Source organism: Berghia stephanieae, chromosome 14 (assembly GCF_034508935.2).
Source record: "Berghia stephanieae isolate SIO BIC M18660-M18661 chromosome 14, UCSD_Bste_1.3, whole genome shotgun sequence".
Classification (NCBI taxonomy): domain Eukaryota; kingdom Metazoa; phylum Mollusca; class Gastropoda; order Nudibranchia; family Aeolidiidae; genus Berghia; species Berghia stephanieae.
Genome location: NC_088373.1, coordinates 28,461,109 through 28,486,108, shown reverse-complemented (window position 1 = coordinate 28,486,108; position 25,000 = coordinate 28,461,109). Strand labels below are relative to the sequence as shown.

The window sequence follows — 25,000 nt, the reverse complement described above, 5'->3', positions numbered from 1 at the left end:
ATGATAGTAAATTGTCTATCAAAAGTGAGTAGTTTTCTTAGTGGGGGTGGGAGTCAACAGACTTTGGCATTTTTTGGAGTGTTTTGGCATTTTTTGAGTCTTCCCCTGGCATTTTGTTGAAAAATAATCTGGCAACCCTGAAAAAGAGTTTGAAACGGTAGACGCCAACCGGAAGTTTTTGTCTGCAATGGCTGCGCTCGGCTGACAGGCGAAGATGTGGACTTTTCAACGTAAAAAAGGGGTAAGAAATATTTTTTTCCCACTTTTAATTAGTTATTGATATGGATAAAAAGCAAGTCTAGTTTTAATTGTTCGGGATCGGATCTCTTAAAATTATTTTTTGGATTCTTACTCTTACCAATCTAACTAAACAAATCACTAAATTACGACTTCATCAGCCTAGAGTTAGAGCTCTGCGCTATGGCTATGCTATCGGCATCGGCGATTGTTAAGATTTCCGCGTTAAATTCTTAGCAATGAGGGCTGCCTTCTCTTATTATTATTTTTAGAGTTTAAATTCAGGTAATAGTAATATCGCAGTGTTGCGGTTCCCAGTCAATTCACGATGTTCTTGGGTCGATATTTCTCTCCCCACATCAGTGCAGTGAGCAGTGCTACCGGACTTTGAACTTGACAAAAAAAAATAATTCAAAATTAATCAAGACCAAGACATACGTCATTGGAAAGGTATTGCAACACAAGAACAGTGATACCACTTAAATTCCATGCTGTAGAAATAAAGTTAGTACAAAAACAAAATCTGGTACCTATCTTAAATTTCTCGAAATTCGATTTACATTAACATCAATATCAGTTTCAGTATCACTAAAAAAATCGTGTGCATTCTCCACTTTTATCTATTTCCGTCACATTGTAATGAAATATAGGAAAGAATGAATGGCGTCAGGGGTATGCATGCTTGCTGCAGGGATGGTCTGATTTCTGATGCCGGATGAAATTGGGACATGACATTTATGATACATCATCGAATAAGATTTTTAAGTTTAGTGTCATGATGTTAATAATTAATAAAAAGGGACAAGCTTTATAATTGACCTCAGTTATCAATTGAAATATTCCTGTTTCATCCTCAATGCTATTATTCAATCACTTACAATTTATACAAAACATACACCAATGGACTACTGATTGCAAACTAAATACAATGACACAAACACATGCAGCTAGGCGTAGAAAATTGACAGGCCAATCAGCGCTGATCGCAATATTTGATCGTTGCTGATTGGCTGCTTAATTTCTGTGTGACGTCATGGGATGCCATGGAATCCCCACCGACAGAGGCAATGCTAATTCACAGACATATTATGGGGTACCCCATTCACCCGGCGCCTCTCACTCGTGGCACATGAAGGCAGTTGAGTGAGATGTGTAGTGTAATGACCTTAGCGAAACCTATGTGTGCTATGGTAATGACTAATGACGTGTGTAATGACATGTAATGGTTTCCTGCCATATAGGACAAATTGGCGATTTTAATGCCAAGTTTCACAATTCTGATATGTAAAAAAAAATCTTCACGCACAATTAATTTGGTCGGATTTAATATCACTCTTGTGTTGCAATTTTCGCAATTTCATTGTCAAATGATGAAAACTTGGTGATTTGAGGGGGGGGATGCGGGGGTTGACAGCGATTTTAGAGAAGATCCATTTCGCGATGCGAAGGCGTGCCCAGGTAGCATCGCAAATGCTGCTTTTTATAGCTGCTGTTTGCGCCATTTTCACATAAAGAGTAGCAGTTGTGATACGACTAAGCCGTTAAATAGCACATGAGTTGCATCGCAACTATAATTTTTATACAGCTGCCATTTTTGGAATTTTCACTAAAAAGGCAGTAGTTGTGATGCTTAGTTGCGACAGTCATATCGTTCTTGCGGCTGTTTTCAACGCTGATTTTTTCACACCATTTCACTAAAAAGCAGGAGTGAATCGCACCGCAACAATTACTTGCACACAGCTGCCATTTTTTGAATTTTCAATAAAAGCGCAGCAGTTATGATACTTAGTCGCGAGTGAGTCACATCGTTCCTGCAGTTGTTTTCAAAGCTGCTTTTTTCACACCATTTCCCAATAAAGCAGGAGTTGCTTTACAATTACGCCATCGGATCGCAACAATCTCTCCTTTTATAGCTGCTATTTTTACTATTTTCATATACAGCAAAAAAAAAGCGTGTCGGGAGAATGACTATAGTCAGATGCGGTTATGTGAAATTAAAGCCGTAAAAGGAAGCCGTTGTCAAAAAAAATCACAACTGCTGCGCTTTTATTGAAAATTCCAAAAATGGCAGCTGTATAAAAAGTAATAGTTGTGTTGCGACTCACTCCTGCTTCTTTATGAAATGGTGTGAAAAAGCAGTTTTGAAAACAGCCGCAAGAACGATACAATTCAGTCGCAACTAAGCGTCACAACTGCTGCCTTTTAATGAAAATTCCAAAAATGGCAGCTGTATAAAATAATAGTTGCGGTGCGACTCAGGTGAAGAAGTATACACAAACTCCTAGTATAAAACGAAAAGCAAGAGGCGACAAACAAAAAAAATACGGGAACTTTGGGTTTCAATAATCCAACTTGGCATCCATATCTATCAGGCCCCGTTTTGAAAAGAAAACGAAAAAAGTCATGCACACACACACACAAACTACACACGATGCCGAATGAAATCCCCAGTTTGAAAGGACACGCTCGAAATCTTGGACACGCTGGTCGCGAACTTGACATTTCCAGCAGCCAAGGAAATCCCCCATGACGTCAGACTTGTGATCGGCGCTGACTGGCCTGTCAAGTTTCTAAGCCTAGCTGCATGTGACACAAACATCGTGAAAATCCATATTTATAAATAAGAAAGAAAGAAGAAGCTATCAAAAAATAAAAAATAAGGTCACAGCCACAGGCCCTATTTCAGGTGCCCATTTTTGAGTCATGCAGGTATCAAAGTACCTTCTAAAACATGCCTTTACTTGTTGCAAACCCTAATATCAAAAGAAAAAAAAATTAACAATTCCTATGCAGTCTGCAGTAGGCTGGGTAGCCTACACTAAGACTAAGACACTGACAGTTCTTGGCTACGTAGACTTTGAATCATTTATGATTCATCTGCTGATCTATGTGTTTTTAATTTCTTCTGGTTACTTAGTTGGTTTACTTATTTGTAATTGCCACTGTTGTAATTGACGAGGGATGAGTTTTTAAAATGCAAGCCTCCAAATTGGAGTATAATAAATGTTTTTTACATGGCTAAAGTCAACCACTCACTACATTTTTTTTTCTTTGATAAAAGTTTATGTATTTGTATTGTTTCTTTTTTTCAGAAACCGTTGAAAACTGCAAATGAAGTTTTTTCTTTACTTTCCGATTCTGGGATGATAAAGAAAGCAAAAGACAAGACTGAGGTAACTACATTGTTAATGATATGAAGGTTACATAGTTTTCTAGTCATTGATTAATTAATAATTATCTATTCAAAGACCTGCTTTGTTTGATTCATGGAATATGTATTATGACCGAAGCCTTTTCTAATTGGCTGAGATGACTCGGCTAGGTTTATGCTTTAGTTTAAAACAAGATCCTTTTTTGCTCTGAGTTGTCGTTCTTAAGTATGCTCATAGTTTAATGCTATTATCTGTCATCTGCATATTTTGCGGCCGCAAATTCCGGGCCCTTCCGCAAATTTCACAAAATTGGCAAAGTTTGGCAAATTTTCCGATTTTTGACATTTTTTTTCTTCTGAAAAAACGTTTTCTTGTGATTTCTTTTTCACTTTTAGCTGGAATTAATGATATTATTTGTCAGGATATAACGGGCAATAGATTTCATTTGAAACACCATTTTATCTAAAAGTAAAGTTGGAAAAAATTGGAAACCATTTAATTTTCATACATTTTTTCAAGGATTATGGGGAGTTTAGGGGTTAAATATCATATCACGTCTAACTCTGCCCCGCAATTTTTTGGCAAATTTTGGCACATTTTGACGTTATTTTTGGCAAATTTTAGGCTCCTATTTAGCAAAAAATGCAGATGATAGTATTATGTTTGTGTAACAATGTACCTTTTTTTTTTTGGTTGACTGTCAGTCTGGGTAGAGCCATTTGAGAGATGCCAGATTGGAATGCACATATATATAGCTGCATAAGTCTACTTCTAATCCTCTATTCTAATATATTTTCTGTTCCAGAATCAGAGATGTGCGAACTTAAGGTAGGTATTCCAAACCAAAATTTGAAGTTTGAGACAAAGCTAAGGTAGTAAGAGATTTGTACAGAGCTCATAAATTAAACAACAATGCAAAAAACCAGATCAAATTATATTGAAAAACAAAAAAGTTATAGAGTTTCAAAGTTTATTTTTGGACTTAGAAAATTTTTCGACATTTACAGCGATTCAATATTTCATCATTTAAGGATGCTTGTCAATAAAAATTTAGAGCACAAGAAATGACATTTAGCATGTTTTTATAAATGTCAGGGCTATGACAACAGATTATGGCCATTAAAGTTAAGTTCATCATTACAATTTTCAAATTATAGATGCGAAAAGTTTGAGAAAAATCACCAAAAGTGCCAAAAGCATGAACATAACGCTCCGAAATCGGTCATCGGAGCAAATTGGAAAGGGATTATATCAGTAAATATACATTTCACTCTGTCCAAATTACATATCAATTATATAAGTAACAGAGATGCTATCTAATTTTTTTCAAACAATTTGTTTCTAATATACAGATTTTATGACACCAGGAAGTCGTGAAAAAGTGAAAAATGACGCGTAATCCGAAAAATTCTCGGATTTGCGTTTTTAAGCGTATTTTAAATACGCATAACTTTTGACCATATGGGCCAATAATAATAAATCATATATCAAATTGTTTGTTTCTTCAAGCAGAATACATATACATCAAAATAATTACTTTTTAAACATATTATGGTAACATTTTTATCGATAGACTAAACCCTATCTTTCAAAGTTTTGAAAAATCATAAATTTCAAATATGTCTCATGTTAGGTACGATTTCAAAATTGTCACCCAGAGGTGAAAAAATCCATGAAATATCAATATTTACTTGCTACACATTAAATTTACCTCTTATTGCAAATGGAATACTCCCCATTCCACATCTAAAAATGATATTAAACTGTCATACAAATGAGCAAAGTCTCCAGTCAAACTCAATGTCTTTTCTTTCAATACAACTTTCCTATACCTTATCTGAGCTTTTAAAATCTGCACTCTATTACAATTACTGTTTTCTGATAATAGATCATCAATCTCTTCTTTTGTAGTACATGAACCACCCTGGATGACAATTGCATTAATTATGTCTAGATGTTTTTCCTTATCCTTCAACTCCTTCCACAACTACGACTTAAAAATTGAACACGTCTTCTGGATTCTGCACTGAAGCTGTGGAGCTGTCACGGCTGAACTTGGAAACAAGTTTACAAACCATGTCAAAACCTGGAAAATAAAAAGAAAGATAGAAAAAAGTTATGATACACATGGAATGATCAAATCTGTAGGAAAGGTTATCATTATGCATCTCAAAATAAAAGACCTCGAAAAGTTAGAAGTCTATCTTTCAATAATTGTCATAATTTTCAACCAGTGTGCATTCATCCATTCGCAAGACACATTAAAATAAACCCTTGGGGTGGGAGAAATTAACACAGTTGCGACATGCTAGTTGTTAGTAGCATTCTGAATGAACAAAGTCGGGCTCGTTCCAGAATTTAGTTGTAGTTGTAGTAAGCCAACTCACAATTGCCAATAACTAGCTAGTATTGTGTGTACCTACACAAAGCATTATCGACTATCGACTGATTGGTCCTTTCCGCCTTGAGTCTAACGTATTAACCACTCTACCAGGAACTCAGGAAAAACCTTGGACTAATTATAAAATCAGTCTATGCCCCTGCCAAAACAATTATTTAACTTACTGTATCCCAACTAGCATTTGCTTCCTCTTTGAGAAAATGCAACTGAACCAGAGTTTGTTCATGAGGGTGACAACAGGTAGCTCGGGTCTCAGGCCTCCTCCATGCATCAACAAGTAAGATTTAAGTGAAGCGTAGAGAGCATTACCTGGTGGAAGATAAAACAAATTAATCAGATACATATATATAAGATGTTGCCTTAATTCATTACACATTCTAGAACCATAGTTACGTTAACTGTTGTGGTATTAGTCGTAGTGATGATAGTGATAGTGGCACTGTAGTGTGGGAGTGGTAAATTTTATAGGCTCAATTTTATCTGTTTGGATAACTTGGACTGTACCATTTGATAGAGCATTAAAAGACCTATATTTTGAAATGTGGTTTGTAGAAATGCGTGCATAAATAGCGGAGATATCTCAGCTTTGCTAAGGCACGACTCTTTCACTTTCACTCAAAACGAAAGTCAACGGTCACATACACATCACAGAGAAATGAGAATCGAGAAAATGAAACACGATTTCAGCCAGATATCAAAGTCCCTATTTAAAAAAAAGCATAAGTCAAGCATTTCGTAAGAGAAAACCGTTATACCTAACACTACTACTATAAACAGTCTGCTTTCAGACTATAGGTCATGATAGACACAGATTTTGTTATCAATATCAACATCAAAACATTCAAAGTTTACAATAAGGGGAATTCCCTTCTGAGATTGTTTTGATACTAAAAATAGAACACTTCATTTTTCTTCCCCGCTGACTTTCAAAATATAGAGTGATTTATTTTATCTCAACAAGACAAATTGATAGCTTAATAAACAAAATTTTATTTTAAGATGATAAAAATAACCAAGATGTCATAAAAATAATTAAATAGTAAAAAGAAAAGTCGAGTCGAGGAGGAAAGTTTTTCTCACCTCAACCCGGCTGATACTACAGTCCGGCTTCACCTCTACATTTAGTTTCAAATAATAAATTAAAACATTACATTCAATAAAATTGACAAGAATATTTAAATACTTACGTATCGTGATAAATGTGTTTTTTTCCAGCTGATGATACGTTAGTAGCTGAAGAACATTCCGATAATTCCTTGTCGACCCCGACGGGCAGATCGGCTGATGGAACAGCCATAACAATGGCCGCCGCCGTGTCGTTGGTCGCTGGACTAGTTGCTCAAGTCACGTCAGAAAATATTAATTTACTTTATCGTGGGCTTTCCATTGTTTTCAATTTTTGAAAAATATTAAAGAAGGATAATTAATTTATAGAAATGATTCACGTTTTTTTCAAAATCTCCACCGTATTCATGAAGAAAAATCCAGTTTTCGTCTTTACACCGTCTTTACGTACAGAAGAAAGAAAACAACGAAAATAAACGTGGTATCCCGTTGTAGATAATTTTTTCTTCCGTTTCCTACGAAAAAAAAACCGCAAGAAAATCGGTTGAACCACGACAAAAAAAATTAATTTTTTAGCGAGCCGTGTCATTTTCGAAAGTCGATCTCGGGGAAAAATATTGAAGTAATTCGGAAAATTTCACTTTTTATTTCAATGAATCGTAGATTGCATAATTGTTTTTTTTAACTTACGTTTATCTTATTTTATAAAGCAGATATTAAATATTACGGTGACATCAATTTGGTTCTGCTCAGATAAAATTGAAGCTGGCGCTGAATTAATTAAAATCTCAAAGTTTTCATTCTCATTCGCTCACCCGGCATTGTCCACCGGAATTAGGGTCGGTTTGGAATACCTACTTAAGGCCTCCTCGTCGTGGTGGACAAATTCCTGAAGAAATAGGCAGTAATTGCAGTAAGTTTGATTTTATCATTTTCATTTTGCTTTTCTAACCACTCAAACCAAAAGGAATATTATTACCTCTTGAATGCTTGTCAACTTTTACATGGCATTCAAATGCTCAATTGAGGGTCCCTTGAGATCAGTTGATAGAGTTGTGGCCTATCACACAGATATCCCGGGTTTGATTCCAGGTTCAGGCAAAAAAGACATTAGAATTTTTTCCAATCCCCCTACCTATCCAGCAGAAAGTGGGTAGCTGGATATCATTAGACCTATTGGAAATGGGTGTAAAGTACTTTTCAAAAGACCAGTGTCCTATCCAAAGCGTAACAAGAAATTGCTACTAGTCAGCTCCGAGCTACAGGGTTAGGCTCTGGTCTTATTGGCATGAAGTCCTTTAAGGAGTTACGTATTTGAATGCCTGTTTACTCACATTAAAGATAAGAAAAAGAAAGTAAGTCATTACAGGCCTAATAGTAGCTCATTTTGGTTTCTAATAATGTGTATTACTATTACATTTCATATAGTCTATCACTAACAACTTTCCATCGGTTCTTAATTAACTTTGGACAATCCAGCTGGGTTGTCATAGAGTGAGCCAAAAATATCTTATTTTCCCCTCATTAATGAGAAAGTTCACTGCCAGGCCAAACAACCAGCAGTGCTCTGCAACAAAGATGAAAAATTATTGTTGATAATCTTATCATAGAAATCATATCCTTTCTTTTAGATACTGCATTTTGAAATGAAATAATCTTTTTATCTCTCTCTTTTTCTCTTTCTCTCTCTCTTCCTCTGCCTCTCACAATATTGAGTTTAGAATGATGGCATTGCTCTTTCATTTAGTCTGTAACATAAATGAAGATGGTGGGGGTCAGTTATAGAAAAGAGTTTTGATTATTGTACTTTCATCTCCTTGATTTAATTCTCTAACCAAGTTAGTTTTCAAAGACATAACCAGACTATATGGTTAGAGAATTACATCTACAATATATCTGATGTTTGCTTCTCTGGAGTAAAGAGAAACTTCATTTCAATTTTGCACACATGTTTTGATATATACTTTTCATGGTCATTTCAGAAAAGGACAGTGAAGACGAATATGTCCCCGAAGGCCCAAGAGAGAGTGCTTCTAGCTGCAAAACAGACAGCGATCCAGAGGATACTGATGACAAAGGTAAATAACCTGTGATGAGGTTTTTTAGTGAAATAGAAAAGATACAAATACAATGCCGAATTAATTCTGTCTTCAGAAGAAATATGCGATACAATCATGTTCCGTTTTAAAAATGTTGCTGTTTGGGGAATAGTGAATGACGCATTGGACAATTAACTAAAATATCACAAATTTGAGTATCAATTTGTTTACAGTGGAAGTCGCATTCAACGAGGTCTTTGGGACAGGGCCCCTGACCTCGTTGAATGCGACCTCTTGTTGAATGCGACTTTGTCCTAAAACAAGGAATATAAATAATGAATCAGTATGAAAAAGTTAGATTTATGATTTAGCTTCCTTGACGAGCACATTACGGCACCGGGATTCTTCTGGGGTTGTTTCTTTTCATTTTAAAATTTTATTTATTTACATATTTTTTAAAAAAAAAATTTTGCATTTCAATGCATGTAATTTATTAATAAGATTAGCCCTTGTCCTTTATTCATACAAAACTGAGACCATCACAATTAACACTAAGTCTGTGTGATGAAATCTTAGCTGCGCATGACCTAACCATGGCACTACACGTCACATGTCTGCTGCCAGCATCTCCTCATTCATCGAAGTAAATACACCTACCCATCCTCTCCTCGCCTCACAATTTCTACCAACCCACTCCATAGAGGGACTACATGTTGTCTATGACCGACTCACCTCTTGCCTTACACATAGGAATACCTACCAGATAAAATTCTACACGACACACGGCTGAGTAGCATCGTACTACTGTAAACCACGCACTACACATTGGACAACATGAACGTTCGTTTTGTGGAGGCAAGCAAACAGTGACGTTCAAATGAAAGTTGTGCCACTCTGTGGGTAGCATTGCTCTGGCCTGAAGCCAATGGTCTGGCCTAAATGACCTCGTTGAATGCGACTTTAGGAGCTAGGATGCTCGTTGGATGCGTTTTTAATTTACTAAGAAAATATAGGGCCGGGAATCGGGGATTTCTGAATCCCTCGTTGAATCCGACTTCTCGTTGAATGCGACCTCGTTGAATCCGGTGCCCACTGTATTGAGTTAGAAGAATCTTGTACATTATGTTAGATAATTGATATCTTTTTTGTGTTAAAAATGTCTTAAAAACCTGAAAATTAAACCCAACAAACTGTTTTGAAGATACAAGCAAGCATCATTCCCTCTTACAATCTTATTTCAGAAATGGACAGTGAAGACGAATATGTCCCTGAAAGCTCAGAGAGAGTTCTTCTAGCTGCAAAACAGACAGCGATCCTGAGGATGCTGATGACAAAGGTAAATAAGAACCTGTGATGCTTTAGATTTAAAATCCAAATACAATAAGCAGGAAATACTCTAATTTACCCATAATAGTACGTACTTTGATCCCTTGAAACCTGTTTGTAACTCATTTTATACTGTAAACAACACTGGTGCAATCCCACATGTCACACAGATGTATGGCCTTGAGCATTAGTTGTATTGCATGGTTATTACCAAAATTGTTTTATGAAGAGAAGAATGATTTTTTTTTAATGCCTTGAGATAGTCTACTATTCTATCCAAATGAGTCAGTTGTAAACCAGTCATGTTAACCTACAAAATTGAGACAGCACTTTTTTTTGGTGAAATATTTCACCCCGAGAAGGGGAAATGATTTTTTGGTTTTCCGTGAACCATATGTCGTTGTAAGAGCAGCGGCAGTGTGTGCAAATAACCTCTCCCAAGGTTCAATTGCAGTGCCAAAAGTGGGACTCGAACCCAGATCTCCCATATCACAGTGCAATGGCTTATCCGCTCGCTATTGCGACACACTTGGGGTCTACATGGTATGCATAAGTACTTTGAATTGCACAACAGCAAGTGAAGTCATGTTTTTTATTTTTGCATTTTCAGACCCCAATGAACACCAAAGAAGTCCTACAACTGCAAGTCTAGTTTGTGTTGCAGAGAGTGAGGTAGAAAGTGGTAGCGAGTCTGTCATCATCCCTCTCCCACAGCTCGATGATCAGGAGGCTGACCTTCCACAGAAAGCAGATGACATGACTGTGCAGAAAATGGTGCCAGGAGGATCGGGGGGTAAAAGAAAATGGGACAAACGACACTCTTGTTTGTATTGTGGTAACTTTATGCTAAAATGGCTAGGCATTTAGAAAGTGTACATAGTGGGGAAATTGAAGGGGGCAAAAGCTTTAGCCCATAAAGTAGGTACCAAGGACAGAAAGAGGGAATTGCAGTTATTGCTTCATCGTGGGGATTTTAAACACAACAAAACAGTGATAGATGCAAAAAAAGGTTTTTTTGATTCCGGCTAGAAGGCAACCAATAACTGACAACTTAGAGGCTTTTACAACCTTGAAAAATGTTTTGGACTTTTTCTAAGAAGGATTTATGGCGTCACAAGAAAAAATGTGCTGCCTTCAATAATGAAACCAAAAGCTCAAAGAAAAATACAAATTTTCTTTTACTTTCAAGTAAACAGGAAGACGATAATAGTGATTTTGAAGAAAAGATTTTAAACACAATGAGTTCCGATAGGATCTCCCTCCTTTGTCGCCATGACAGTGTCATTTTGCAGTATGGGAAAAATCTTTTTTCTAAATTTTTAGACCAGCCACATCAATACCAGTACATAAAACAAAAAATGAGAGAAATTGGCCGTTTTTTGAATGAAATGAAAAACGAATGTGAAATTGAAAATATACACAGTGCATTGACCCCCTGTTATTTTCAACTGTTGTCAAAGTTGTCAAAGTTTTAGCAAAGTACAATTGCATCACTGGAATTTATGAAATACCTTCACTTGCTTTAAAGTTAGGCCATTCCTTAAAAGCCTGTGCAGACATTTTGAAATCAGAGGCTTTGCAATCAGAGATACTCTATTAGAGAAACAGGCTGAAGCATTTACCAAACTTTATTCTTCTGACTGGTCACATCAAATATCATCGAGAGCTCTGCACACTTCTTCACAAAAGAAGATTTAACACAGCAAGAAGACTACCTTTAGCAAAAGATGTGCAGCTTTTATATTGTTTCATTAAATCCAAGTTAACAGATCAATAACACAATTGCGTGAACACCCAAACCCAAATACGTGGAGAAATTTAGCTGAGATTGCTCTAGCACAGGTGGTTCTTTTTAACAGACGAAGAGGCGTGAGATGCAGAGAATGAAAATTGAAAACTATCAGAATGGATTGGCTTCAGGAAAATCTCTACAAGGGGAAATCCTGCAGAGTTTGAGTAAGTTTGAAAGAAACTTAGCCAAACAACTCGAAAGGGTAGAAATTAGAGAAAGCGAGGGAGACGAGTGCCAGTTCTTCTACCCAAATCTCACAAGGATAGTATTGACTTGCTCCTCGATTTCAACAATCCAGTGGGCTTGCTAACAATAACCCATATGTTTTTGGTGCTATCGGTGAAGGTGAAAATGTACTTAGAACTTCAGATGTTCTCAGGAAATTTGCCACTGCATGTGGAGCAGATCAGCCAGACTTATTGACATCTACAGCACTTAGAAAACATATTGGAACAATATGTCAGCTGCTTGATTTGAAGGAGAATGAACTGGAAGCATTGGCTGCCTTCATGGGGCATGACAAGTCTGTTCATAAAGAAATACTATCGCTTCCAGAGGATCACGATGCAACTTGCTAAAGTTAGTAAGATTCTCTTGCAACTGGAGAAAGGAAAAATTGACAAGTGTAAGGGAAAGAAATCTAACGAGCTGGAATTTGCTGAAACGAAGCAATTGATGGAAGGAATATAAGTGCTGATGAGGATAACCTTGACGACTGCTTTCAAGGCGGTGACACAGGATGTAGCAGCATGACCCCTGATAGTACGACGATAATGCCATACACTGAAAACTGTCAGGAGGCTGATACTGTTAGAGAATCTCATAAACAAAGAAAATCACAAACAGAGTGAATAAAGAAAGGAAAGGGTGGTCTGAGGAAGAAAGAAAAGCTGTTGAAAAAGGAATTAGGGAATTTTTTCTTTTAGAAAGATTGCCTGGCAAAGCAAACATTGAAAATGCTATGAGAAATTCTCCAATCTTAGCAAACAGACCCTGGAACAAATCAAAATATTACATAAAAAATGTTCAAACTAGAAAAAAGAATTTGTATAGAAATTTGTTCCCTATGTTATTGTAGTACGTAGACATAACTAAGCATTATCTTGTTTGTCGCCTTGATGTACAGACATTTGTTGTTAATTCAATTAATTGGTACCTTATGCAATTTGTGACAGTACTTTTTCCTCCACCTCCTCTCTCTCTCGTTCTTTTCTTTCTCGCTCTCTCTCTCTTTATAAAAATTTCAATACTATGTGTTTTTGACATCAACTTAAAATCAATATGAAAACATGAACATATTTTTTTTTCAATAATGATACTGATAATAATATTCCCAATTACAGGACATTTGTTGTTGATGATAATAATGTTATCTCTGACCATTAATTGTGGAAAATGTCAAAACCAGTATGAACACAAAAGTATTCAAAATTACTTTTTATTTTGTCTCGTTATACTCGTACAATGAACTGAAAGTGATTTTAGCCAAATGTCCTTAAACCAAAACAATTTGCAGAATAGTTATCAAAATCATTTCTGTTAATTAGACCAACATTCCTATTTTGACATTTGTTAACTTGTATAAAGTGATGTTTTGTGATTCTATCTTTTTCCACGTCATTATCTTTGCTTATTAGACGAGTTAAGATCTAGGCTTAATCAAACTATTGAGAAGTCCATTTTCATTCCCCGTTCTGGCATACCTTTTATTCAATAAAACATTAGATGCATTGACTTGCTAAAATGGAGTCAATTTACCAATTGTTTTAATAATGATTAATGTGTTTGTAAAAATACGCCCTGGTGCGCTAGCAAATTACCTATCTGTTCCTTTGGTTTTCAGGGTCTCACCTCAGAAGTTTTTGCTTGCGCTCTTGAACACACAATCAAACCACTGTTAGTTTATTAAGTTTTGTTTTTTTTCCGCCACATATATCATCATTATGTAAAAAATTGTTTATGCTTCTTATCGTCAAGAATGGACTATTTCTTGTTGTATTTTCGTTATATGGGTTCGAGCATCTCAAACGGTAAGCACTGTCTATTCATTAGGACCCATTTAGCTTCAATGAGAGCTGTCTTGTTTTCTGCCCTCTCTATCCAGAAAAAAAGGTACCATCGTTTGAATACTAAGACACGTCCAGAAAAGTTATGTGGCATAGACTAGCAGCATCCCATCAATAATGCAAAAAGTAATTTTTGTCATCCCTCTTACACCTCAGAGAGCAAGATGTATACTCTTACTAATTTTTGAGTCTTCCTGCTCTCATAGGACTTTCGTTTGAAATTAATTAAGATTGGAAATTCAATATTTCCCTCAGTTATATATGGCTCTTTCACTCTTTTCTGATAAATTATCATGGTATATACGGAAACTCCCAATAACACATCGCTTGGGACTGGAAGATTATGTCTTTTTGGGAGTAGTCGCTATCCAGAGTTTTTATTTTCACTACGAACATAATTTAAGTATAAGATTAGGGACTAGAGATTTGTGTCGTTATCCGAGAATGTCGTTATTGGGAGTTTCCCACTGTATTTAATAAGATAATTTTAAAATTTCCCCAGAATCAATTTCAAAATCTTTATTAATCATTATTTGGCCATTATTATTTGGCTATGATTATGAATAAACAAATTTTCCGTCTTGATGATTTGACTGGATTCCACTGAACACCCTTTATACTCCTTATGATTATATGCAATGTTCAGAACCCTACCCTGGCATTGAGGGAGAACTTTCACTTGGTCATTTCTACATGATTCGAATGTGTACAAGATAGATTGTTATCTGACATCAGGATCCATATGGTAGTTTAGTTGGTAGATACCTGGCCTGTATGTCATCATTTCAAAGCCTCATGAAGACAAATTGTTCTGATATCATCTACTGAGCAGTGAATGTTTGGTTGCATTTCATTCTGATACAGACATAGTGACTAGAAAAATGATATGCCAATAGTAATGCAAGTCGGGTACAGCCTAAGGTTAGGAACATTTTTGTTTGGAGTATCCCGATCTATCTTAATGTCCTATTTCTTCTTTTGTTTTTACATTCTTTTCCGTATAGATGGGCATCTAATTCTCAAGGTCCTTAGAATAATGTCTACTGTAGACACACATCAAAGGTTCCTGCTAGTAAGGCCACATTTTAAAACTCCCAAAGGTCCCTAGAAGTAAGTCTACTGTAGACACACATCAAAGGCCCTGCAAATAATGGCCACAGTTTAAACTCTCAAAGGTCCTTAGAAGTAATGTCTACGTAGACACATCAAAGGTCCCTGCAAGTAATGGCCACAGTTTACACAGTCCTTGCAATAAATGCGCACAGTTTACACACCAAGTGAGTCCCCACTAGTAATGCCCGTCTCATCAAGTCCTCACAATGACTACACAATGTCCCTACAATGATGGTGTAAAGTGAGGCCCAAACATACTCTATCAAACCTTTGTTATTTGACTATTCTAAAAAACGACACCTGCCATCATAGACGGCGTTTTGTCCACCAAACAACGTATTGTATGTTTCCTAAACCCACTGGAAATAGAGGTACCCACAAGTCATGTTGTGAAATTATGGTCCTGACAATCATGCCATACAAGTAAAGTGTTGGTGTGTGTGGTGTCCCCAACGTCATAATCAAGGCTCCAGACCCAATTTCTTCTTGCCCAAGTAGTCAAATAGTCCCCAAATAGCCAAACCCACAAGCATTCTGACCCCTTGAAAAACTCATTGGTTTGATTAACAATACAACCACTAAAAGTTTGGAAAAACTTATCTTTTCATTTTTTTTAAAAAAAGATTTTTTTTTAAAAATGAATAATAAAAGAAAGCGTTTCTTAGAAAACCAATTTTGAACTTGGCCATCGGCAGCCCCCATCATAACCAGCTGCATCAAGGCCAGCCACAGACAAAGAAGGAGGGGTCAGTGAATTTTTCCTGGGGCAACGAAGCTCGGGTTATTTTTTTTCAAACAATTACTGCTGATGACGTCACTACTCGAAACCCCTCTTTTTTAGGGGACTCGATCGAAACCCGCTCGATTTGATCGCTTTTCCCTCAGCCGAGCTATAGTGAACAGTGAAACATTTGCCCCGATCCACCAGATGGCGCTACCGGTCTGTGGCAATGGCCTCCTGAGGCTTGCCCCTCAGGCGAGCTATAGTGACACAGTGGACATTTTCCCCGATCCCCAAGAAGCGCTACCGGTCTGTGAGGTTTTCCCTCACTCCGTACAACTTCTTTGATAGGGGTTGCGTCAGGCCAGAAGTTCCTTCTCAACTGGTTGTACCTGGACATTCCATTAGGACATGATTCCATTTTTCCATTTTCAAGCCCGCAGTCACATTTTCCAGAGGCACCTGCTCTGGAAATCCTCCACATATGTTCCTTTAACTGGTTGTGTCCAGTTCTTAGTCGAAGATGATGACCTTTTCCTTTCTGCGAGCACCTTGATTGGTCATTCATGTTTATTCTGGGTGCTTCTCTCTCCATCTTTTAACTGGATAAATTTGGCCATTTTGTAAATTTCCCCCTGTTGATACGTTGGGGAGGGCTGCTGCATGCGACGTATATTAAATTAAACTTCTTCAATTCACATTGTTAATATTTCGTAATTATAGGGATTCATTAATAATTATTATCAGTTGCCCCCCCCCCCCCCCCCCCGCCCCCTTTCCCACCCACCCCCCAAAAAAGCCCAAAGCAAAACAAACAAAATAATAACAAAGAAAAATTGAATAAATAATATGAAATAACATGAAAATTAAAAAAAAAAAATAAAACAACCCCCTCACCAAAAAAAAACAACAACCTAAAAAACTAAACAAACAAAAAAAACAACACAAAAATCCCTAATAATCTATTTTTAAAAAATAAAAAAGATAATTTAAAAAAATAAATAAATAAATAAGGATGAGCTTTTATATAGCGCAAGATCCACAAAACATGCTCAAAGCTCTTTACAAAGGGCCCCTACCAACAATAGCAATTAACATGGACAAACGTAAAACCGTTAGGCAAAATATTACAAATATTGTTCAAACACAAACACCTCGGATATCAGCCAGGTACTCATTTTACACTAATATGGTAAGAATGTGGAAAAGGGCTAAAAAAAACCCAAAAAAACAACAAACCCCCCCCCCCCCCCCAAAAAAAAAAAAACAAAAAAAACAAAAAACAAAAAAAACAAAAGAACACACCCCCCCCCCCCCAAAAAAAAAACACATCAAAATAAAGCAAGCAAACAAAGGCCCCAACAACAATACCAACCCCCCCCCCCCCCCCAAAAAAAAAAAACCCCCCCAAAAAACCCAGAAAAAAAACAAAAACAAACGAAAACAAACAAACAACCCCCCCCCCCCCCCCCCAACAAAACAAACCCACCCCCCCCCCCCCCCCGCCCATCCCACCACCACCAAAAAAAACAAAAAAAAAAAAAAACAAACCCAAAAAACAAACAAACAAAAAATAATAAAACAAAACAATAAAATAGAAAACACGATGGGAAGCCCCGCGACGTGTAACTTCTATTGGGAAAATAATTCACAAACGATTAATAATTATTAATTATTGAGCTATTATATATCTAGTGCAACATCCACCAACAGCTCAAACGCTTTACAAAGGGACCCGACCAACAGCAACACAAAACTTAAAGAGCGAGACTTGGGTAGGTAGCGGATAGGCAAATATAGACAAATAGAAATAATTTTGAGTCCCCAAAGTCAAACTGACGGTCAAATTAAACAAAATATATTATATAAATATATATATTATATATAATATATATAATATAAAATTAATATATATAAATATATAAATATTTAAAATTCCCTTTTTTTTTCCCAAGGGGGGAAATTTTTTCTAGGATCTTTTAAGGGAAGATGGGGAAAACCCAGGCGTTAGCCGGGTGCAGCGCCGCAAAAATGAGCTAGGGTCTTTCCCAAAAAGGCAGCCCCCGGGGGTTTTTAACTCGGGGGGGATCTTTTTGGGGACGAAGCCAAAAAACCCACCGCGAGCCTGCTACCCCCCCGCCCGCTTCCCCTAAAGGTAATTATTCTTAAAAAAAAAATAAAAAATTTAAAATTTTTTGTCATAATTTTTTTATCTCTTTTTTTAATTTTTTAAATTTGGATGTGGTCTTTTAATGCACTTTTTGGGGGAAAAGGTCCCCGGGTTGAGCCCGCTCATGCTATTTTTTCCTTTTGGGAAAAAGGTTTTTATCCCTTCTCTCCCCGACCGGTGTAAAAGTTTATGACGATAACAGCGTTTTTCCCCCCCCGGTAAAAAAAAAAAGTATTTTCCCCAAAAGGCCACCTCGTTTTCATCTCGTTTTCATTTAGTTTGTTGTTGGTTCAGGGGCCCCCCTTTGTAAACACTTTTTCCATTTATGGTATTTTCCCATATAAAAAATAATTTATTTTTTTACGCAGCCCCCTTATTTTTTATTATAAAATATTAAATTTAAAATTAAAAAATTTATAAATAATAAATATAATATAAATAAATATAATATATTTAAATATATAAAATATTAATTACATTTGAGCACTTTTCTCCTATTTGGGGTTAAACCCTTAAAAAATTTTTTAAAAGCAACCCCCCAAAAAAACGCCTATGCAGATGTTTGGTTTTTTGGGGTCAACACCACAAAAAAACACTTTTAAAAAAAACCCTCAAAATATAACCCAAAGTCACCCCCAAAAAAACCGAATTTCACAAAATCGGGAAAAGGAAGGGAAAAGAACAAAAAGGGGGTCACTAATTGGACCCCCCAGGGGGGGACAAAGAAGAAAAAAGCTACAAACGCCGCACTCTAAAAAACCCCCAATGTAAAAGGGTTAAGGACCCAAAAAAGAGAAAAAACCCCCCTGAAAGTACCTGGTTTGAAAACCGGACTTCGGATTTTAATGCGGCACTTGGGGGTTGACAAAATCCGAAAAATGGATGCCTTCCACGCACACAGTAAGAAGGGGACTGCATCAAACCCCAAAAAAAACTAAAAAAACACTCATAAAAATTTTCAAAGAAAGCCAATCCCTTGACATTTTAAACAACGTGGCAACTTTCGGGGACATACTACGCAGGCAAAAAAAAAACCACCAACCCCAACCATGCGGGGCTTTAAAAACGGGAAACCCCTTTAAGGAAGCCGTTTTCAAAACTTTCCCGTGACCAAACAAAAAAAAACACAACATTGGCAAGGATTAGTTAAAACGGGAGGAAACTTGGGGAAAAATTAAACCCTAGCATGGACCGGGGAAATTGGGGACACCCACACAGAAAACCCCAAAAAAACCAAGGGACCCACTTTCGGGGGAGACCGAAAGGATCTAAATAAGTAAATAGTAATTTTTTTTATTTAAAAAGCATTAAGCCCATTTTATCGAAATAATAATATTTTATTTTCCCCAAAAAATGGGAATTTGTCCCCCTTTTGGGTTTAAATTTTAAAATCAATATTTAATAGCACACTACATAAATGCCCCCCAGTAAAATAGTTACGAAAAAAAAAAAACAAAACAAAACCCCAAAAAAAAAAACAAAAAAAAAAAAAAACCCCAAAAAAAACCGGCATCAACAACATCATATCATCATCATCGTCATCATCATCATCAATCATCATCATCATCATCATCATCATCATCCTCATCATCATAATCAATTATATATATAATAATATATCTTCTTGAAATGCCCAACTCCCCAAAAAGAAAAATAGACGTGAAAACAGCAAGTACATGTGAGTCATACCCACATTAATTTTTAGCTTACTTTTATATACCCGGGATCACTCGTGCAACCAAAATGCTTTTCACTATCGACGGAGACCACCGCACTAAATCTTATCATTTTCATCCAGGGTAGCATTGTTCTTACTTCTTTTTGCATTCAAATTTTAAAAAAATGTGAAAATTTATATATTTTAAAAGATGACTGAGGCTTAATTGGAATGATTTCAAAAGTATAAATTGGTTTAAAATACTGTTGTATGTTATTATTGTTGTGAAGCTGGAAAGTAATTCGAATGATTGCCATGCAAAATATAGGATTTATTCAACATTTAAATCGAGATGATCTGGAAAGAAATTAAAACACAAAGAGTTACAATACAGTACAGACACAGATCAATTACAATCATAAAGTGACAAATAGAACTATGTCTAAACAGTAAACAAAATCATGACATTTATCTCAAACAGACAGACTCATCAAGAAGAAATCGATGCACTTTGTTCTTCCATTGGAGGTTTGTTGTCATTGCCAGACCGATCTGCAGAATGTTGTGGTCTTCTTCGACATCTTTTTGTCATTCTTCAAGTGTCAAAATCAGATGCAGAGCCATTGTAAGTAATAATATAGATAGTTCAAAGTTTACAGACGAAAAAAAAATGGAGTCTTGTTTTAGCGAAAATGGTTGCTCCATTACAAAAATAAAAATATAGGGGTTGAAAATTTGATCTAAATTGGTTACCATCGACATATTTAGTAAAAATCATGGCGATGTGCCAAGCTCTGAATGCTGGTATTTACCCAAATCAATTCTAGAAAGATTTAAATCAAGAATTTGAAACTAACAGATGATTCACTCTACCTGGATTTCCTTTGATGTAACAAACATAATACAGTATTACTCACATATGCGACCCATCGTCTCAAAAGGGTATTATGTCGGAACGAACCAGATGCTTAAAAACCGAATTTAATGTTAAAACTGATCACAAATATAAATTGTTGGCGTTAGCACCCTAAAATATGGTATCCATTTTCCTCAATAAAACATAACAAACTCAACAAGTCTGATATTTCTGGCTATAAATTCAATTTTAAACAACTTAACCATCCCGACTTAATACCGTTTTGAGGCGAAGGGTCACATATATGTCAAACATTAATCTTTTGCTATTTCCACCCATTCTTTCTCATAATGTCTTTTTATATTGCTGTGTATTAGTATTAGCAATTGATGTCCTGAGTTTAAGTTAACCTATAACATTGAAATAATTTCTTCTGTAATGTTTCAGCATCTCACCAGATTTTACAAAAATATGATTTTGGTTTTGATGAGTTGAACTCAGTCCTCAAAGGTATCAGGACAAGGCAGTGTAGGCAAATGTAACTTGTGCCATATGATTCTCACTGAACTCTTTCCTCTTGACCAGCAAGATGAAATGTTTGATGGGCCTGACTCAGGGGCTGTTCCAAAATTGATGGAGATCATAATGGTAAAAATCACTGCCTTTTCAATTTTAGTTTTGTTTTCTTATTTAAAAATATATTTTGGCAATATACCAAGCCCTAAGAAATAAAAAAAAAGAAGAAGAAAAAGGGCATTTGTGAATTTTTTTAGTTGGGGGGTGGGGGGGGGGGGGGGGGGTTGTGATTTGCAATAATTTCAAACGGTTTTAGATTAAGGGTGGAGAATCATGATTGCCATACAAATTTAGTCCATATGATATTTCTTTATAAAGGCACAATTAGGTTTACTTCTTTATATCATCTATCTAGCCTCTGTCAAGATCTTGTCAACATTGCTGCGATGATTAAATTTAATGCAAAGAACATCTAATTAGCTCAATGTTATTTGAAGCAGCATACACCATTGACGCGCTAGGACTGATCACTCAATAATCTCTCTCATCATCATCATCATCATCATCATCATCATCGCCATCATCATCATCATCATCATCATTGCCTTTTTCACCCTGGGTCAGGGTATAGGCCACAGACAAACAGTTTCCATCCTTCTCTATCCCGAGCTAACTTTTTTTAATCTCATTCCAGGTCTTACCACTTCTCTGTATATCAGCTTCTTTAATTCTTCTCCATGTTCCTCGTGGCCTTCCCCTTGATCTTCTACCCTGAGGGTTCCAGTCCAATACTTTCTTTGTTATGTGGAGTCATTCTTTCTAAGCGTGTCTCTGCCAAGACTCCGACCAAGGTCAAGACAAAACCAAGCAATCTCACTCCAAAACAAAGACACAAAGCAATTGGAAAACAGATAAGAGGGGGTTTAAAATAAGACACACAAACTACTTACAAATTTCATCATCCATCGTGGCTTGTACTCTTGAGCACGTTGCCTGTGTGCTGTCTCCACGAATCACGATCCTCTGCGGTGCGCATGAAATCTGCATTGCTTTTTAAATTAGATAAACACTGAAAAATCATTTCTACAGTACGAAAAAGAGAGATGAGGGGTAAAAGTTAGCTGCTTGACAATAAATAGTCGGAATAGACATGATGATTTACAGTAAGTACCAATCAATTTGTACGTTTGTAGTTTGTCTTTAAAGGTTTAATAGCACTTGTTTTTGGTTCTTCTTCCTTTGTTTGTTTGGGTTTTTTGTTGTTTATTTTAAAGGGTTTTACGGCGGTTGCGACACAGTTAAGTCATATCAGCACCAGAAAAAAAAGGAAGATAATGGGATAGTAAAAAGTTATAGAATTACAATTAAATTATCCAAGAAAAAGGAGGGCAAAGGGAAATTAGTTTGTTTTTGTTTTGTTTCTAAGGGTTTTTACGGTGCTTGCAACACATTAAGATCATATCAGCGCCAATAAAAAGGAAGAAAATGGGATAGTAAAAAGCTCTAAGAGTTACAATTAAAGCACCCAAGAAAAGGTAAGACAAAGGTGCATTGGTTCAAATAGGGAACAGATGAAGATTCCAAGAATATACCATCACTGTACTTAGTTTGAGATCACCTTAAAGTCTCATCCAGACACCAGCACAGGATCCCACTAAGAGGAATACAATCAAATGTTTACAGGATACTTAACTAACATAACAGAAATGATTTACAAGGGGGAAAATATTATCGCCCAAATCCATAACTATACATTTGACTGTTGCCCTCCCAGACAACGACTCCAGCTAAAGCAGGGACAAAACTAAATCTCATTCCAAGACAAAGACAGAAAGCAACTTGGAAATCAGATATATAGGGATAGAAGACCCTGCCCAGAACAGAGAGATATTATACAAGGAAAAAATATCATCTCCTAAAACTAACTCGTTTGTTTCTAAAGGTTTTACGGCGCTTGCGACACATTTAGGTCACTTCGGCGCCAGTAAAAAGGAGAAAAAAACGGATAGAAGTCGATAGCACACGGGAATTAGTAAGACAAAGGGTACGGGTTGAAATAGGGAACAGAATGAGGAATACACTCAAATGTTTACAAACCAAAATATAACAAAATAAAAAATGTAACAGTACAAAACAGAGAGATGCTTTACAAGACCAAAAAAAATCATCTCCCAAAATTCTAACTATACATTTGACTGTTTACCTCTCAACCAGGGAATCCGGCCAGAGCCAGAACAAAACCGAGTAATCTCATTCCAAGACAAAGACAGACAGCATGTTGGAAAACAGATATAAGGGGATCGAAGGCAAAGCAAGTGCCTCCTAGCCCACTATGGGAGGTCAGGAACCCCACCCTGCCAACATTAACTATACATTCGACTGTTTCCCTCTCAGCTAGGGTATCCGTCCATGGCCAGGACAAAACCAAGTAATCTCATTCCAAGACAACGACAGAAAACGACAGAAAGCATGTTGGAAAACAGATATAGGGGGATAGAACACACAGTATGTACCTCCCTGCCCACTATTATGGGAGGTCAGGAACCCAACCCACGGGAAATAGGGAACATATGTAGATTCGAAGAGCACACTATCATTCCAAAACAAAGACAGAAAGCATGTTGGAAAAATAGAAACATATGGGGATAGAGCACAGCAAGTAACCTCCCTATCCACAATGGGAGAAGCACACAGGCGACTCTCTACTTTGTTGTTTTGTTAAGGGTTTGACGGCGCTTGCAACACATTAAGGTCATATCAGCGCCAGTAAAAAGGAAGAAAATGGGATAGTAAAAAGTTCTAGAATTACAATAAAGCATCCGAGAAAAGGGAAGACAAAGGGGAATTGGTTCAAATAAGAAATCAAGAGAAAGTAAGACAAAGGGGAACTAGGAACAAATAGGAATCAGATGTAGATTCCAAAAGCACTCTGTCAAAGTACTTAGTTTGAGATCACTAAAAGTCTCATCCAGACACAAGCACAGGTCCCCGCTAAGAGGAACACACTCAAATGGTTTACAAATCAAATATAATATAAAGAAAGCATAATACAGTGCATAACACAGAAATGATTTACAATGAAAAAATATCATCTCCCAAAACTAACTATACATTCGACTGTTTCCCTCTCAGCCAGGGCATCTGGCCAGGACCAGGACAAAACCAAATAATCTCATTCCAAGACAACGACAGAAAACGACAGAAAGCATGTTGGAAAACAGATAAAGGGGGATAGAACACACAGTATGTACCTCCCTGCCCACTATTATGGGAGGTCAGGAACCCAACCCACGGGAAATAGGGAACATATGTAAATTCGAAGAGCACACTATCATTCCAAAACAACGACAGAAAGCATGTTGTAAAAATAGAAACATAGGGGGATAGAGCACAGCAAGTAACCTCCCTATCCACAATGGGAGAAGCACACAGGCGACTCTCTACTTTTTTTTTTTTTTGTTTGTTTGTTGCTTTAGGTCTCTTCCAACACAATTGAGGTTATATGAGAGACCGCTGAAACAAAAAAAAACAAGCAATCTAACAAAAATAGTACAAATGTAAATCAAAATCATAACCTAAAGATATCATAAGCTAAATTATAAATAACCAAGAACAAACAGGCAGAAGATTTACAGAAAAAAAATATCCCCTGTCAAAAATACAATCACAAACCAAAGAAGCAGGATAGGCTAGTAAAAGAGAAGAAGAAACGACATCACTATCGGATCGTACACCCATGCGAACATCATAGGTATATGATTCAAGGGTGATGCTCCCATCCAACGACATCACTATCGGATGGTACACCCATGCGGACATCATAGGTATATGATTCAAGGGTGATGCTCCCATCCAACGACATCACTATCGGATGGTACACCCATGCGAA

General features: G+C 36.6%; 1 protein-coding gene and 1 long non-coding RNA gene across 11 annotated transcripts; both read left to right on the top strand.

Moving 5' to 3' along the window:
* The first annotated feature begins 50 nt into the window (after positions 1 to 50).
* On the top strand, positions 51 to 21,978 carry LOC144959813 (uncharacterized). Of its 10 annotated transcripts, none has more exons than XM_078892591.1 (6): positions 51 to 241; positions 3,330 to 3,410; positions 4,195 to 4,217; positions 20,221 to 20,364; positions 21,043 to 21,243; positions 21,806 to 21,978. In XM_078892591.1, the coding sequence occupies exons 1-5, from the start codon at positions 215 to 217 to the stop codon at positions 21,068 to 21,070; spliced, it is 303 nt and encodes a 100-aa protein (XP_078748717.1). In that variant the 5' UTR covers positions 51 to 214; the 3' UTR covers positions 21,071 to 21,243; positions 21,806 to 21,978. The 10 variants fall into 10 exon arrangements, 4 of the variants coding, with proteins under 4 accessions (XP_078748717.1, XP_078748718.1, XP_078748716.1 ...); XM_078892592.1 differs by having other exon boundaries at positions 54 to 241; positions 20,268 to 20,364; XR_013642683.1 differs by lacking the exons at positions 20,221 to 20,364; positions 21,043 to 21,243; positions 21,806 to 21,978 and adding exons at positions 7,006 to 7,768; positions 8,838 to 8,904 and having other exon boundaries at positions 208 to 241.
* On the top strand, positions 7,775 to 14,663 carry LOC144959814 (uncharacterized). The gene is made up of 3 exons (XR_013642686.1): positions 7,775 to 8,933; positions 10,136 to 10,230; positions 10,831 to 14,663. It is a non-coding gene; the product is annotated as an uncharacterized LOC144959814 (long non-coding RNA).
* Positions 21,979 to 25,000: the final 3,022 nt, after the last annotated feature.

Bases quoted from the DNA above. Each gene is read 5' to 3' on its own strand.
- LOC144959813 (XM_078892589.1), top strand. From the start codon at position 3,252: ATGGCTAAAGTCAACCACTCACTACATTTTTTTTTCTTTGATAAAAGT. The intron at 3,411-4,194 runs GTAACTACATTG...TTTCTGTTCCAG, and splicing joins AAGCAAAAGACAAGACTGAG to AATCAGAGATGTGCGAACTT. The intron at 20,365-21,042 runs GTAAGTAATAAT...GTAATGTTTCAG, and splicing joins AAATCAGATGCAGAGCCATT to CATCTCACCAGATTTTACAA.